Here is an 18,378-nt window from a genome sequence, read left to right as displayed (position 1 = left end):
TATTATTTATAATGCCTTGCATATAAGTGAATAAAGTATTTGTAATATAATTCATGAAAAATGTAGCCAATATCTCTTTATGATTTATGTGCAGAATTGGATTTTAATAATATATTTATTATTAGTGAGTATCCAAACACCTTGTGAGTTTTTAGGACAGTATGTTCTCTGCAAACTATTTGCTATGGTGATGCCTTCAGCTATTGGCTGTTGATTGTTATGACTGGTCACCTAAGTCACATGGTATTGTTTGTTTTCCCTGATTGGATGACAAACACTATATACATAGAGCCGACACTTCTGGCCTAAACAGCAAACATCCACATTAATGTGTGAATGCCCTTGCTGGCATATGAATACAGGCATTCAAATGAGAAAAAAGCCATTCCTCAAAATCTGAGCAAACAAAAACTAATTTTTGTGAGAGCTTGCAGAGAAGTGGGCAAAAAGGGGTGTGGACATGGCTGAATTGAAAAGCAATTCAAAATAAGTAAAATGTTCAAAAACAATTTTCCTCATTTTTCATTCCCTCTGTTCATCGCTGTCATACGATGCAGTAGGCTGGCCATTCTTTCAGTAAAGAAGAAAATGCTTTGAGCATATTTTTTGTATAATAAATAAATGGAACAATAAAATGCATGTTGCAATTATACAGGACTTCCCATAGAAGAATACCAGTGTTAAATTATTTAAGCAGCAGAAGAGCACTGTGTGAGGTTAGCTACTATTAGTATCTCCAGTTTACAGACAGGGAAACTAAAGCCCAGACAGGTTAACAGAGACATTAAGTGGCTTGTCCAAGATCAGACATGATAGCAGCATCTATCCAAAAATAAAATCCATGACAGTTGTGACTCTTAGTCATGTACCTAAACAACTAAATCACACAATGAATCACCTTAACATTTATTTCCATGTCAGTTACTTGAACATATACATAACCTTAGATTTAAGTCTTAACTGCCTACAATTCTGCAGCCTCTGATCAAGTGTGACTGTTATTTGGCTTTGCATTTTACTCTGTCCTCGTGCTCTGGTTGTAAGAAGGGACATGAAAGTATCTATACAATGTTTTTCACAAGTGCCTCATTATCTGGAGAACTGCAAAGTAGGTCATGTTTCAATATTTTATTTCTTGTAGGATTGTTAGTAAAGGTATGAATACGCACTGAAGCCTTCTCTGTCTGACCAAGGAAATGCAACTTTTGGAATAATTGGGACTGTCTTTATTAAATATTTAAATAAGTGAATTTTCAGAATGTCAGTGTAAATGGGCAGAATATATCTCAACATCGTCAACGGAATGTAAAGACCCTCCATTAGCTCAAATCTCATGCTCTTCTTGGGTAAAGTAAAATTCTAATAAATCATAAACCACAATATAAGCTTCCTCCCTCAGCTTGGTTCTCCCTCAGCTTTTCTCTCCAGAAACAACTCTGTTCTAGCCCCTAGTACTCTTTGTTCAGAGGGACGCTCACCTTCCCTATATCCCAGGTTCAAGTGACAAAGCACACCTACTATGCAAGTCAGACAAATTTTTGCAGTTTTATACAAGGTTCTATTACCTCTGAAAATATGGGTTGACAGAACATTGCTGTGACAGTTTTCTGGTAAAATCTTGTGACTCAGGTGCTTTGGAATATTTTACCATAAATTTCATGTTTTAATAAGGCTTAACATTTGGTTCATGTTTCCCTTCTGAAAAGTAGATGCAACAATCAAAATAATAAAGCAAAGAGTTTCTTGGGAAGGAGCAAGAAGATAAAAAGGTAATTATAGAAATGGAAAACCTTAAGCACTAGGGGGAGAATACACAGAGAAAGTAAGGAGGAACCAGGTATGCTGAATTATTTAATAATAATAGATTACCAGCATTCATAACTCATAAAGATAGAACAAAAATACTTGGACATGGATGTTGGAAATATAGAGCATTGGTTAGATTTTTTAAATATGTAAACAACAGAAAAGCTACCAATACCTGATACACCTTCATGATATTAACTGTTCCCTCTCTGTTCTGGTCTGGAGATCCTTGATTCTGCAGTAGATTTCTCACCGTCTCCTCCATCCTGGAGAATGAAAATACAAAAACATTTTAAAGGTCAGAAATCTCTGCATGTGGATAAGATATGTAGTGTTAGGGTCATTTAAAGGACAAAATACATCATTCTACTGGCTATTAGCAAATTAATATTCATAGGATATCCTGGTCTTGGAACTTTCTTCCCTTCTATACTGGAGCCTATGGTTAACACATTTAAAGGGCTTCATTACATTTTACATGTGTAGGGTAGTGAGAGCTTCCTTTTTATGTGAGCTACAAAGGGAGTTTAATAAACATCAGACAACATATGCAGCTTGCAGGCATCTTCTTGATGTCAGTGTTGTAGCAGCAGCAGAATAATAAAATTAATGCCATCTAAAAAAACATTCATAATTTTCCAGAAAAGTGTAATACCACAACTTCTTTTGAGCACTGTTGCATTTCTAGTCAGCTGTGTATAATGTGGAGAGTTCATCCCCAAAGAAAATTCCTGGCATTGACTCCTTTATTCCCTAGATATGTTCCAGGATAACTGAAATAAAATTTCTTATAATTTTCCCACTCCATGTATGTTTGGTTTACATTCAAAGAAAACAGTTTCACAACTAGAACTCTGTGAAAATGTGTCAGTAGCATTTACAAGTGTGTTGATGACTCGCCTTCTAAAGGATTGAGAAAGTGGGCATACCTTACTGCTCTGTTTCTTCCCCTCTTCACTTCAGCCCACTACAATCTGTGGCCCACAAATTAAAAGTTTAATGTGAAAGCAGTAGCAGTGGGAGCAGAATCCTTTATGGTCCAGCTGCAAAAAGGGGTTGAGGTGAGCTGTCCCTCATAATATACCACTAATGTAGTGAAGAGATCCCAATATAGGAGTGGGGAGCAAACTAGTTAACCATGAAGGTTTTGAGGTGTTTTGTAATGAAGTAAAAGCCAACTTGATTTCCTCCTGGCACTGAGGGTTGAGGATGGGCTGCGCTGCAGCAGGAGTGCCTGAAGAAGGTCTAGCCAACTCAGCCAGAATGTGGAGAGACGAAGGCCTGGTCTACATTACGTGTTTAAACCGATTTTAGCAGTGTTAAACCGATTTAATACTGCACCCGTCCACACAACGAGGCCCTTTATATCAATATAAAGGGCGCTTTAAACCGGTTTCTCTACTCCTCCCCGATGAGAGGAGTAGCTTGAAATCATTATTACCATATCGGATTAGGGTTAGTGTGGCCGCAAATCGACGGTATTGGCCTCCGGGCGGTATCCCACAGTGCACCATTGTGACCGCTCTGGAAAGCAATCTGAACTCAGAGGCACTGGCCAGGTAGACAGAAAAGCCTCACGAACTTTTGAATTTCATTTCCTGTTTGCCCAGCGTGGAGCTCTGATCAGCACGGGTGGCGATGCAGTCCCAAATCCAAAAAGAGCTCCAGCATGGATCGTATGGGAGATACTGGATCTGATCGCTGTACGGGGAGACAAATCTGTTCTATCAGAGCTCTGTTACAGAAGACGAAATGCCAAAGCATTTGAAAAAATCTCCAGGCTATGATACAGAGTCTATAGCACAGTGCTGCATGACAAGCGTAACGAAAAGCCAAAGAATCAAATGGACGCTCATGGAGGGAGGGAGGTGGTACTGAGGACTCCAGCTATCCCACAGTCCACAGCAGTCTCCGAAAACTATTTGCATTCTTGGCTGAGCTCCCAATGCCTGTAGGGTCAAACACATTGTCTGGGGTGGTTCAGGATATAGCTCGTTAATTTACTCCCCTCCCCCTCCATGAAAGAAAAGGGAAAAAAATCGTATCTTGACTTTTTTATATGTCACCCTATGTCTACTGCATGCTGCTGGCAGACGCGATGCTGCGGCAGTGAACAGCAGCATCCTTTCCCCTCCCCTCCCCTCCCCTCCCCGGTGGCAGATGGTACAATATGACTGCTATCCGTCGTCATCATCAGCCTGTGAGTGCTCCTGGCTGGCCTCAGGTGAGGTCGGCCGGGGGCGCCTGGGTAAAAATAGAAATGACTGCCGGTCATTCCCAGTAGATGGTACAGAATGGCTGGTAACCGTCTTCATCATAGCAACTGGGGGCTGAGCTCCATCAGCTCCCTCTCTTTCATATGTAAAGAAAAGATTCTGTACTGCCTGGACTATCATAGCAGCGGGATGCTGGGCTCCTCTCCTCCGCACCGCTTAATGTCCTGCCTGGACTGTCATAGCACCGGGAGGCGGCCTCCCCCCCATTTCATCTCACTAACAAGTCAGTGTTTCTTATTCCTGCATTCTTTATAACTTCATGACACAAATGGGGGGGACACTGCCATGGTAGCCCAGGAAGGTTGGGGGAGGAAGGAAGCAACAGGTGGGGTTGTTGCAGGGGTACCCCCTGTGAATGGCATGCAGCTCATCATTTTTGCAGGATCTGCCACGGAGCAGCTGTGCTCTCTGATACACTGGTTCTCTAGTACACTTGCCCCATATTCTAGGCAGGACTGACTCTATTTTTAGATACCATAAAGGAGGGATTGACTCAGGGAGTCATTCCCATTTTTGTCTTTGCACCCCCGGCCGATCTCAGCCAGGGTCACCCATGACAGCAGCAGACGGTACAGAATGACTGATAACCGTCATCTCATCGCCAATTTACAATGGCATGGCAGACAGTACGGAACAACTGATAACCATTTCTGCTATCTTGCAAAGGCAAATGAATGCTGCTGTGTAGCACTGCAGTACCGCGTCTGTTAGCAACATCCAGTACACATATGGTGACAGTAAAAAAAAGCTCAACGGACTCCATGGTTGCCATGCTATGGTGTCTGCCAGGGCAATCCAGGGAAAAAGGGCACAAAATGATTGTCTGCCGTTGCTTTCACAGAGGAAGGAATGAGTGACGACATTTACCCAGACTCACCCACGACACTGTTTTTGCACCATCATGCATTGGGATCTCAACCCAGCATTCCAATGGGCGGGGGAGACTGCGGGAACTATGGGATAGCTACGGGATAGCTACCTACAGTACAACGCTCCAGAAATTGTTGCTAGCCTCGGACCATGGACGCACACCACCAAATTAATGTGCTTAGTATGGCCGCGTGCACTCGACTTTATACAATCTGTTTTACAAAACTGGTTTATGTAAAATCGGAATAATCCGGTATTGTAGACATACCCTAATTCAGACACAGTTCTATGAACGGGTGCAGTATGTGCTCCCTCCTAGTACAGCAATGCTAGCTAGTGTGGAGGGAGGTAGAGTGCGAAGACTGAGATCCTGGCTCGTTCTGCTATAGAGGCACAAGTGCACTGCTTGGTAACCTTTTCCCCACTTACATTCCATGCACTGCTGGCCACAATCTGCCATTATAACATCATGAGAGTTTGGTCAATCTCAGTGCAGACATTAAAAAAGAAAGAATGTTTGTGCTATTATGCTGGTAGGTATGAATGGCTTCCATCAAGCATGCCTTTGATCGATCTGCAATCACAGAGCTTGTTAAAGCTGATGGGCATGCTAGCTACTCTTAATTCAGGCTGACTGGAAGAAGCAGTTGGGCTCCTTTATTGAGTAAGATAGCTTTAGATAATGGAAGCCACTGTCCAAGGCACTAGGCCACATGCAGGGCTAATCAAAAATCAAGCCATGTGGGTAAAGGGGATTCACAGGGACTGATTGCTAGTGTAGGGGCTAGGGCTTTGTTTGGTTGCAAATGTGTTTGTCTGGGTGTGTCAGAAGCAGAAACAACCAGAGAGCTAGAGAAGCTGTCATGAGTGTGACCTTGCAGGGAGTAGACAGAGCTCATTGGAGTAAAAGACTGGCTCGAAAAGCAAGCTTGGAGACTGTGAGTAAGGAAACAACCTGCTTCTGTTTGTTCCTACTAAGTTCACAGAAACAGGACTTTGTGAACCTTCTTCGTAAATAAAGAGGACTGCACCAAAGAAATACCTGACTCACTAATGGAAACAACCCAGTAAGGCCCCAAATGTTAGCTACCCACACTGGACAAGGGGCAACAATACCATCTTTACATAACCTTTGTGCACCTGGTTATCATTCGAGTCTTTCAGTCTAATCAGAATCAGTAGTTACTAATCTAATAACAACATTCTTGCTTGCTTAGTTCTCTCTTTTATAGTCAGCCAGCAACATCCTACTTCCTGAGAAGCAGACATTGTAAGGCATTCATCCTAGTCAGATGCCCAGTGACATTTCCCTTATTTTTATTATATTTTTTTAGTTGATGTGAATGTTTTTGCATTGCCAGAATGCACACACAATAGTTGGACCATCTGTTGACCAAATGTGAATAAGAATAAGCCAGCTCTAATCTCCAGTGCAGACAGTAGTACATAGTTTTTCAGTGGCAGACTGGAACCATTTTTGCTCATCGGCTGACCTTAATCAGAGCCTTTTTACTCAGGAGGCCAGATCCTTTTGCTTCAGAATATAATCCATAAAAGAAGACAAATATTTTAATTCCTAAAATGTGAACCCCTAATTTTTAAAGTTATTAATATAACAGGGTCTCTTTCTACTGATATATATTTATAATATTATGAAAAGCCCATGTAAATAAATAAACGGACTCAAATCAGAAAAGAAAATGAGGAACAGATCCACCTCTCACTAAAGTTAATGAGAGTTTTGTCATTGAATTCTGTGTGAGCAGGATCAAGGACAATAATATGAAGGAAAAACAATGTAGGTGCAAAAAATCAAACCACCTATGAAAAAGAATTGTGAAAAGCACTATAATAGAAGTCATTTATTGCATGATAGCTTCTCTTAGCCTATTTTCTGGGCACAGACAATTAGGTTGACTGTCCTGGATTGCTTCTGCATGTGTATAAAGCAGAAACTCATTTTGTTTAAGAACTTTGTAGGGATTGGCTGTACACTGTTCTATATGGAGTATAGTGATCAGATACTCTTAGCAAAACTCCAGTTTATACTGGCAGAACAAAATACAGAGTGTGACAAACTCACCCAGACGACAGGCAGAGTTGTTCTAACTGGAGGTTAAATATAGTTTTTTTGTTTGTTTGTTGATATTAAAGAAATGTATAAAGACAAGCTTGATTATCTGTGATGATAATGATGATGCAGCATGTACAATGAAATTTACTTTAGATTTCCAAAGGTCCTAATTTCCCTTTAATGAGGTATCGTGGAAGAGTACAACAAGGAGAAAGAATAAACAGACATTTGCCAAAAAGGCAAGTCAAATGCTCTTAGATTCAGCTATCGCAAAGTTTGTCAGGCACTGCCACTGTGGTTTACAGACTGCTATTGCCAGCATTCCTTTTTTATTTGAATCCCGGTCTTCCATTTTAGGAGGAACTGCTTGACCAAACATGCTGTACCACAATAATTTAATCTGCTTCCTCATTAAATCAGCATTCAGTGCTTCTAATTTATGAGAGCCTTAACAAAAGTTCATTGTTATATTATAATCTACATTATTCTGCACAATTAAAGCATATGCCAGTAAAATTTAATACACTATTTTAAAGTTTGGCCAGGCCCTCCCCGCAATCCAGTTTGAGAAATAGCCTCTTGCCCCAGGAATTAGTCCTCTAGTGAGGCCTTCCCCTGGCTGACTTCATCTGGGAGATAGCATATAAATTTTGAACCAAAGTGACATTGATGAACTATATAGTTGTCAGTCATGTCTGATGATGACATCACAGCATCATGTGTGTGTTCTTGTGGCTGTACAGTCCAATCTGCAAGGAGCAAGGTCAAGGTCAAGGTCACGGTAGGTGTCAGATAGAAATGTCTCCCATTGAAAACATCACATGACGCGTGGCCCTTTTTTCAACCAGTTTTTCACAGATGTTTTTCTCAACATGTTCACAAACTTTATTGATAGTTGCTCTCCATTCAGGTCTGCCTGTAGCTGTGTCTTCTAAGTTATCAATATTTATGCTGCACGAGTTGAGATTATGCTTAAGAATGTCTTTGAATTGTTTATGTTAGTCACTGAGTCCAAGTATGCTCATGCCAAAGATTTTAATTTTTCTGATAAAAGCATTAACCTTCCCTACCCTTGTATTTTCCTGTAAGTTTCATTTTCTTTTCAGGGCACTGTGCTGCTAAAAATATGTGCATTACAGCACCGTACGGGACAGAGTCCACATATACACCAAATCCATTCAACATTTCAGGAAATAAATCTCATAAAGACAGACAGAGAGCGTGTGTGTGCATAGATACAATTTGTCTTCTATTCGGTTCATCAGTACTAATGCTTGCCAACTGGGAAATGCCAGGTCAGAGTCTGCTGCATCACTACTCGGAACATTCCATATCAGGCTCTGAGCAGATAATTCAGCCCTGCAGCATTCCCCAAACAATAAAATAGACCTTAGTATCCACTCTGGCCTAGCACTTAAAACTTCTTTTGCATCACCCCAACCAACACCTCCTTGCCTCAAAAGTAGTAATAGGAGGATACATTCATTTATTATTTGTATTATAGTAGTATCTAGATGTCCAACTGAGATTAGGGTCCTATCATGCTAGGCATTGCACTATTTTATATATAGTGCAGTGAAGTAGATAAAACAGCAACGATGGGAGAGGAAGCAGAGGCACAGCAATGTAAAGTAACTTGCCCAAGATCACAGGGGTGAAATTCTGGCCCCACTGAAGTTAATGGCAAAACTCTACTGAGTAAGCTCCAGTCTAATGCCCTGTATACTGGAGGGATCTATTTCCCCCCCCTTAATGTGTTTTGGATTTCAGAAAAATGTACATATTCTCATTTTTTATAAATAAATACAAATACACCTGCAAAGAAAGCTTGTCCTCAGGTCAGATTTAGTTTATGCTCTTAAGTTTATCTATCCTACCCCATGCACCACATACAATTACACAGTAGGTCAGAGGTCTCAAAACATCAATAACACTGAAATAAACTACACATCCTTGCTGTAAAAGTAGATTTCTAATTTTTAAACAGAGATTATGTGTGTGTGCGCATTTCTCTCTCTATATATACATATATATATACACACACACACACACACTGTGCTAGACCCAGGCCAGTTGGGAACAGCAGAGTAGTAGAAGGGAAATATACTGGCCACTGGATAAGCAGTTTTCTGTTCCCTGAGTGACTAGAGCAGGGGCTGCTCCAGGCTAATGAGAACACCTGACTCCAATTAAGCTGCTAAGAGTCAGGTGAGGCTGGTAAGCACCTGACTCTAATTAAGGCCTCTCTCATGCTATAAAAGGGCTCACTCCAGCCAGGCCAAAGGGAGCCAGAAATGGGGAAGTGTGTGCATGTGTGTGTGAGAGAAGCTGAGAGTGAGTAGGCATACTGCTGGAGCACTGAGAAGTACAAGCGTGATCATACATCAGGAGGAAGGTCTGGTGGTGAGGACAAAGAAGGTGTTGAGAGGAGGCCATGGGAGAGTAGCCCAGGGAGTTGTAGCTGTTGCACAACTATACCAGGAGGCACTGTAGACAGCTGCAGTCCACAGGGCCTGGGCTGGAACCCGGAGTAGAGGGTGAGCCTGAGTTCCCCCAAAACTTCCCAACTCCTGATCAAACACAGGAGGAATTGACCTGGACTGTGGCTTCTACCAGAGGGGAAGGTCTCTGGGCTGTTTCCCGACCCACAGGGTGAATCTGTGAGGCGAGCAAATCCACCAATAATCGTAGGACCCAGCAAGGTAGAGGAGGAACTTTGTCACCACACACACAATAATATATTACATAGTCCTTAATTTGGTAAAACTACTTTAAATAAATAAACGCACTTTGGCACAGAGAGAGACTGCAGGTTTTAATTCACTCATGGATATGTTATGCCACTTAAACCAACCAAAAGTGTTAGTCTCATTTTGAATGCAGCTTCATAGCCATTCCAAGAACATTTCTATGTGTGGACAGAGAAATATCTGTGTGTGTTTATTAGTAGTAGTGATGGTGCTGTGTGAAACACAGCAACTTTTGAAAGGATGAAGTGGATACAGAAAAGTGCAAGGTGAAAACTAGGTCTGTCATCGATGACTATTTGTGAAAATTCCCTGAATGTTAACAAACTGTTCTCATGTGTTTTCACACCGCACTGCATGCATCATGACATTTTCAGGCTCACAGGGTGTCTACACTACAAAATTAGGTCAACTTCATAGAAGTCAATTTTTAGAAATCAATTTTATACAGTCGATTGCATATGTCCACACTAAGCACACTAAGCTGGCGGAGTGCATCCTCACTACCGTGGCTAGCATTGACTTATGGAGCAGTGCACTGTGGGTAGCTATCCCACAGTTCCCGCAGTCTCCGCCACCCATTGGAATTCTGGGTTAAGCTTCCAATGCCTGATGGGGCAAAAACATTGTCGCGGGTGATTTTGGGTATATGTTGTCAGTCACCCTCCCTCCGTGAAAGCAATGGCAGACAATCATTTTGCATCAGACAACAGGGCAATTAGAAGAGCACAGCAAGGCACGCTGCGCATCAGAGAGGCTTTGAAAACCAGTTTCATGACTGGCCAGGCTTCAGTGTGACAGTTGTGTGTGTTTCTCCTTGATGCAAACCCACCCCCTTTGTTGATTTTAATTTCCTTTAAGCCAACCACCCTTTCCCCTTCGAAATAAAGTAACTATTGTTTTGAAACCATGCATCCTTTCTTTATTAATTAAAAAAAATGAGATAACAGATAAGGTAGCCCAGGTGGGGTGGGGGAGGAGGGAAGGAAAAAGCCACATTGCTTATTGTAGCCACACTAAAAATCAAACTGTTTGAATGACAGCCTTCTGTTTCTTCGGCCATCCTCTGGAGTGGAATGGCTGGGTGCCCGGAGCCTTCCCCCTGCATTCTTGGGCATTTGGATGAGGAGGCTATGGAACATGGGGAGGAAGGTAGGCAGTTATACAGTGGGATCTGTGCTCTTGTTGGCTTTCCTACAGCTCCAATGGATGCTTCATCATGTCTGTTTGCTCCTCCATTAGCCTCAGCATCACATCCTGCCTCTGCTCTTCGCGCTCACTTAATTCTTTCCTTCCCTCTACCACTGAATGCCTCCATGCATTAAGCTGTGCCCTATCAGTGCAGGAGGACTGCATGAGCTCAGAAAACATGTCATTGTAAGTGTGGTTTTTTTAGCCTTCTAATCTGTGATAACCTCAGGGACGAAGCTGATAGGGGGAGTGAAGAAACATTCTACGCTCTATGATTCTGGGGAGACTGCATGGTCACCTGTGCTGCTGAGTTCAGCACGCAGACCAAACAGGAAATTAAATGAAAAAGTTCCCGGGGCTTTTCCTGTGTACCTGGCTAGTGCATCAGAGTTCAAAGTGCTGTCTAGAGCAGTCACAATGGAGCACTCTGGGATAGCTTCCGGAGGCCAATACCGTTCGATTTGCATCCACACTACCCCAAATTTGACCCAGCAAAGTCAATTTTAGTGCTACCCCCCTCGCCGGGGAGGAGTACAGAAGTCGATTTTAAGAGCCCTTTAGGTCGACGGAATGGGGTTGGTTGTGTGGACACATCCATTTTTAAATCGACCTAATGCGGCTAAATTCAACCTAACCCTGTCGCGTAGACCAGGCCATACTATATTGTTTTCTAGTAGACACACAAGAATGCTATCCACAAAACTGATGGCAGGTGGAGGCAAGCAAAGAAGAGGAAGGGATTTTATTCCATGAGAAATTACTGTTATTTGTTTTCAGTCTACAAGTTTCCTGCAGAGTTTTCTGAGTCTACCAGGTTTCTCATCTCATAACAGAGATTACACCTACATTTGTTTGAGTCCTGATGATTGTGTACTCAAGAATTATTCTTTATCTGGAACCATCTCTATTCCAGTAATAACTTCCTCTTATCATGGCATCAACACTTCCAAAAGTCCTGTGATTTTTGAGGGCTTTAGAAATCCCCTATAAATGGTTTTGCTTCAGTAGGACAGACATCAGGAACTGGCCAATAATTAATCCTATTACTAATAGTACTTTTCTACAGTGCCTTGCATCCAGGGATTTCAAAGTGCTTTACAGTCATTAAAGACTACATTTTCCAATGGTTATACTCATGTAACAGAGGACACTAGGAGTTCACTGAGTATCTGTGATGATTTGCCCTCAATTAATCATCACAACATCCCTTTGAGTACTATTATACCAGAACTTTTGTAATTCACACAAATGACTGTGAGACCCACTGCAAATTAAATATATGGAGCTATACCTATCTCATAGAACTGGAAGAGACCTTGAAAGGGCATTGAGTCCAGCCCTCTGCTTTCATTAGCAGGACCAAGTACTGATTTTGCCCCAGATCCTTAAGTGGCCCTCTCAAGGATTAAACTCACAACCCTGGGTTTAGCAGGCCAATACTCAAACCACTGAGCTATCCCTCTTCCCAGAATGTGAATAAATAAAGAAGCAGAGATGAAGATGATGCACCACAAAATATACTCTGTTCATTCAAATGCAGTGTATCAATAACTATAATAATTCATTGTATACTAGGAAATATGATGTATAGTAAGCAAGCACATATTCAAGCTTTTGCTAAGAAGTGATCAGAGAATGAGGGAGTTCTGTGCATGCCAATTGGTGCATGGTTGGGAAGGTTAGTATAATTCTACTGTATATTCATTTTACATTTGAAAACTGAGGCTCAAAGAAATAAGTGACTTGCCAGAGAAATAGAACCTGGCAGTCACGAATCTTTGGTCAAAGCAAGACATATTCTCTGTTTTTATTTTACATTGATTCATTACTGTGACTGAGCAGACCTAATGCTGTTTCCATGAGTTATCTGACTAAGCTGCATACAGTAATACATATCTAAATAACTTCAAATGTATTGGCAGCCACGCTGTCTCTATATTATGATACTATGATGTACATTTCATATCAATAGCATATGTTCCTGCCCACATAATTTTAAACAAATTCCAATTTGATCTGGAATGAAGAATGGTACTGAAGATCTTAGTTCTATCTTTTTACTAGTTTGGAAGGTTTTGTACTCATACTGTGAACTCAGAGTTTAAAAAGGTACCTGACAGATGTGTGTGGGGATAAAAAGAAATAAAAATATTTCCACATTTTATAGTTATTTTGCAATGCAAAGGTAATAGTTAAAATATAGAATTACTTTGATTAACTGGCTGTTATGCATATTATTAATATTTAATGGGACTTTTATTATATTAAAGTCTACATATAATACCCAAACTCCTCCAGAACTAAAAAGTGTTACATTTCACTGAGCTGATGCATTGTTTTTTAACTTTAATTTTTACTTGTGATTTTAATGTCCACGAAAGTAAGGTGCTAATTGTGCTAAACTAGCTATTTAATGAATAAGGACCTCAGGATTTGGTCCCATAAAACAAGTTCTTTGTTAATAATATAATTCTCAACAGAGAGCTGGTGTCTTGGTACCCCAGAGCCATGCATTGTAGGCCTGCCCTTAAAGCTAAACCTCTGCAGTGAACTGCACATATGGCCTGTCATAAAGTCTGTACAAATAGGAGTGTGGGGTAGAAGTGTCCCCCAAATTGATCTTGGTTCTCCGTAACACCCAAGAAAAGGGCACTCTACAGTCCTCTGTAACATGGACAAATTTGGGAGTCCAAAAATCATGACTCAGGATCCAAAACACTGCAGAATATCATGAGTTTGGTTTAAAATAAGATTTAAAATAATAAATTGGGAGATTTATATTTTATGATTTTTAATCCTTTAAGGTTCACATTTTCCATCTTTTCTCTGAAAATATGAGGGTTAAGAATTTTTTTTAAATGAAAACTGAGATTCTCGTGTAATCACTTGACTCCAGGAGCTGGGGGCTTTCAGAAAAACATCAAATATCATGAGACACACAAAGTCTCATGAGCCAGCAACACTGCATGAATGATGAATGAATATTCCAAGTGAGTTCTACAGTAGCGAAGGTGTAAACGACATGCTCTTACAACCTGATGATAATCCCTATCCACATATTATATATATAAAATTCAGGCTCCTGGCAGGTACAGTCTGGCTTTAGACATGGGGCCAGAATTTGGCTTTTGTTTTCTCCCCTCTAACATAATCTGATTGGGGATTTTCAAGTAGATAAACCTAAACAGAGAGGGCTAGGTTTTGCCTGGCTGCTGTGCAGTGAGTAAGAAGCCTTCTCCTCCTTGCCCTCTTTGCTTCAGCAGGGTCCAGCCTCACCAGAGCACAAGGACAGCTGACTTGTAGTACCCCATGAACAACAAACCACAGTGAGGAGGGAAATATATTTGCTCTTCCAACCTCCACTGACCAGCAAAGCTGGATGGGGACAGAGAGAAGAGTATGCTGCATCAAGTTAAGTCCTCTTATGTGCATGGAAAGTCCATGAAGGACAGTACTTTCTGATCCCACACATACTCCAGGATGATGCCCCTTAATGTAGAGCTCTGCCTTAAAATACAATTGAGACTAGTGGTGAGGAATAACTAGTGAAATAAATAGCAGTTCTCTTGTTCTAAAAAGTACCTTCCTTATTCTAAAAAGTGTTACTAATATGGATGATGGATTTAATAATTTCTCTACATAACAGTAGCAAAGAAATCTAAATTTCAGGTATTAAATTTCAGGTGGCTAAAAACAAACAAGAAAACAAGTTGTTCCAGAGAGGGAGAGGACTTTATAAGAGGGAGAGGACTTTATTTTAATGCTCTTAGTCTTCACCAAATTTGAGCAATATAGCAAAATGGTTGAGCAAATAATAAGTAGTTAGAATAATGGTCTCCAAGGGCTTAATTATTTGTATCATGTTAGGCAACAATAGTCTCCCTAAAAATGATATTGACAGCTCTTCCACAACCAAACCATTGATAATGAGGCAGTAAAAATACAGCTTCTATACACCAGGACTGAACATGCCCTGAAGATGGCTGAAAAAGCCTTAAATAGATCATACAGGTCTGGACGTTGATGTAAAGTAGGTGCAGATTTTAACCATTTGTAAAATTGATTACAAAAGAATTTTGTAGTCAGTATTTTGTCATTAGCAGTTTTAATGCTGCACATTCCAAGCACCCAGACCAGGAAAAATCATGTTACACATTGTTGCTCATATCTTCCTAATTGTGCTGCTGTACCACAACCACTATTCTATTTTATCAGGCAACAATGGAAAAAAGAAAACCCACATTAGGCTTCAAGGGCCAAATTCATCGATGTGGTAACCCCACTGGCTTCTATGACATTTCCTTGGAGAAGAATTGGACTCAGTGCTTTTAAAATATTGACCATTATAATTAAAAAGCAATTGCTATTCAGTATAATATTCTTTACAAGTGTGCAGTGTGTTTAACTGAGATACTTGAATAATTAATGAAAAATATCTAGTAATGGTGGGTGAGATGCTACTATTTTTACAGTGAGTAGTGCCTTACTCTGGGAGTAGCCCTACATATTACAGGGTTTATAATGGCTAAAACACAGGAAGAGGGGAAACCAGACTATGTGGTGTTTTTCACAAGGCTTGAATTGAGATGCTATAGCAGGGGTCAGCAACCTACCGCACGTGTGCCACCTTTGGCATGCGAGCCAATTTTGCCTGGCACGTGGCTGCCAGCCAGGGTCTTGGCTGCTGGTCCCGCTCAGCCTGCTGCTGGCTGAGTGAATAGAACCCCAGACCGGCAGGAGGCTGAGCGGAGCCGGCGGCCGGGACTCCAGACTAGCGGCAGGCGCATCCCCTGGCTCCCCACTCACCACGCTTGGGTTCTGCGGCTCCTGGAAGCGTGAGCTGCCACCGCCACTCCCACTGCCTCAGCACTCCAGGTGGTATTTTGTCTCCACGTGGAGCCAGCATCTGACCGGCATGGGCATGAGGGGAGTCTCGAGGGGCAGTCAGGGAGCAGGGAGAGGGTTGGAAGGGTCAGGAGTTCTGGGGATCCTGTCAGGGAGCAGGGAGTGGTTGGATGGTGCGTGGGAGTCCCGGGGGTCTGTCTGGAGGCGAGGGTGTGAATAAGGGTTGGGGCAGTCAGGGGACAGGTAGAGTCCTAGGGGGGCAGTTAGGGTGAGGCGTCTCAGGAGTCGGCAGTCAGGGAAGCTTAGGTAGGGGTGGAGTTCAGGGGGCAGTTAGGGGCAGGGGTCCCAGGAGGCGGCAGTCAGGAGACAAGGAGCAGAGGGGGGAGTTGGGGGTTCTGACAGGGGCAGTCGGGATGGGAAGTGGGAGGGACTGGATGCGGGGGGTTGGGCAGGGCTCTCCCTTCTTTTCTGATTGTTGAAATATGGTAATCCTAGGCAAGGGGAGAGCCAGGGGGTGCATGGGGGCTGGTGCCTGCATACATCCACTGCAGCCTGCAGGAGCCCCCGGGGTGGGGGTGCCAGGCTGCAGACTAGGCAGGAGGGGTGGGGGGGTGCGGCTGCTCCCCGGTAGCGGCACCACCGCCTTGCAGGGCTGCTGCCCCCCTGCACTATGCTGGCTCCTCCATGGCTGGGGCTCGCTGCTGAAGCAGGCTAGACACTCTGGCTCTCCAGTGCCTCTGGAAGGCGGCTCCTCCCTGCTGAGCTGCTGCAGCAGCCCAAGCCTGGCAAAGCCAGTGAGTGGATTCAGGCGGGGCCACTGAGTAGGGTGGGGAGGGCTTGTGGGGGGGGTGCACCCTCCAGGGGAGTTCAGGAGGCGGGGAGGGGGGAACCTGGTCTGGGGAGCAGCCCCTGGGCATGGCTGGCCCCTGGGGTCTACAAAGGCTTGTTGGGATTTGCCCCTCAATGAACAGACATGCGGGGTGGGGGGGAGCGAAAGGTGGAAGTTTTGCTTAGGGTGCAAAATATCCTGCCCCAGGGGGTGCATGCACCCCAGGTTGGGAACCACTGCACTAAACTGATAAAATCTGCATTTAAATTTAATTTTAAAGGAAGCTTCTTAAACATTTTAAAACACTTGTTTACTTTACATACAACAATAGTTTATAGACTTACAGAGAGAGACCTTCTAAAAACGTTAAAATGTATTACCAGCATGCGAAACCTTAAATTTGAGTGAATAAATGAAGACTCGGCATAGCACTTCTGAAAGGTTGCCGACCCCGATGCTATAGAAAGGATAGTGACACTTTATTTCTGTCTCTTGTACCAACTATTCCAGCTCTCTCTTTTGTTGCTGATGCTGTGCAGAACACTTCCTCTCTCACAGTCCTCAGGTCTGGCCCATACCCACCCACTGATTACTAGGGCCATTAACATGAGGCCAATAAGCAGATGGGGATGGGGAGAGGAAGCTTTGTCAGAGGTAAATAGTGGCGAAAATGTAAGAGAAAGACATGGAGAGGAAAAGGTGAGAGGCCCTGAAGAATCTCACTCCATGGATCAGGCCCACTCAGATGCACAGCAGCAAGGCAGACCAGGATATGGCAAGGTGGGGGAAGAGACAGACATTGGGTGGGAGGATAAAAGGGGAAGACAAAGAAAGAGGTTTACTGATGTGAAGGAGATCAAGAAAGAAAGAGAAAGAAGAGGAAGGTGGGAATACTGAAAAGAGGAAGAGAGAAAAAGACTTGGGGACCAGAGAACAGAACAGAAAGGGAGAGAGAAGAGAAGGAAAGTGGAAAAGAGACGGGAGAACTGGAAGAAAAGAGTATGATGGTACAAATGAGATTCAAGGGAAAAAAACAAATGGAAAGAGAAGAAAAATAAGGAAGTAAGAAATGAAGAGAGAGAAAACATGAGAACATTCAGACACCTTTATGGTTGAAAAGGGTTATTATATTTATTTTCGGCATGTTTTTTTTTACTTCCTTTGTGAGAAAGGGAGAGTCATAAGACTGGGGACTCCACTCCAATGGAAAATCGTTTAGATGAGCTGTGAGAGTGGAGGAGGATTTTTGGCCTGATTGAAGAGTGAAAGCCATTCCATCACTTATTCCCCCCTTTTCAAGCACTTAGTCTTTAAGCATCTATCTTCAGCACAGCACGAGGTACATTTTCAAACTGCTGTGTGGGTTTTTAGCCATGCAGCTCCCATTGAGTTTAATGGGAGTCCTGTGGATGAACCCTCATTTGAAGCTTTCAAATTGTGCTCCAAAATGTCTAAATAACATATTATTTGAACATTAACTTTTCATATGACAGGAGTGAAGTAAAACAAGTACAGAATGATTTTTAAAGGTATATCATTCTGTTTTGCAATATGTATTGGGAAGCTCACCAGGGTTTAGTTAAAATATTTAATACAAACTTATCCACATCTAGAATTTAGTTTTCATAATGATTAAAATAAAATTACTCATATGTGTTTTTAAATGGAGAACATAAATCAACCCATGCTGCATTTTCCCCACAGAGGAAAGATGGTCCAGTGGTTAAGGCACTAGTTTAG

General features: G+C 42.4%; 1 protein-coding gene across 3 annotated transcripts in view; it reads right to left on the bottom strand.

Annotated features, from left to right (window-relative positions):
- Positions 1-18,378, bottom strand: part of NCKAP5 (NCK associated protein 5) — a 634,612-nt gene that overhangs the window by 216,033 nt on the left and 400,201 nt on the right. For 2 of the 3 annotated variants that reach the window (XM_050915978.1, XM_050915977.1), the window contains exon 1: positions 1,982-2,059. In XM_050915978.1, coding sequence (XP_050771935.1) covers positions 1,982-1,996 — 15 coding nt within the window. In that variant the 5' untranslated portion in view covers positions 1,997-2,059. Of the gene's footprint in view, positions 1-1,981; positions 2,073-18,378 lie in introns of those variants that run through there. The other variant, XM_050915979.1, reaches the window with a different exon arrangement.

This window comes from Gopherus flavomarginatus, chromosome 10 (assembly GCF_025201925.1).
Source record: "Gopherus flavomarginatus isolate rGopFla2 chromosome 10, rGopFla2.mat.asm, whole genome shotgun sequence".
In the NCBI taxonomy this organism is placed as follows: Eukaryota; Metazoa; Chordata; order Testudines; family Testudinidae; genus Gopherus; species Gopherus flavomarginatus.
This window is presented reverse-complemented; position numbering and strand designations above follow the sequence as displayed.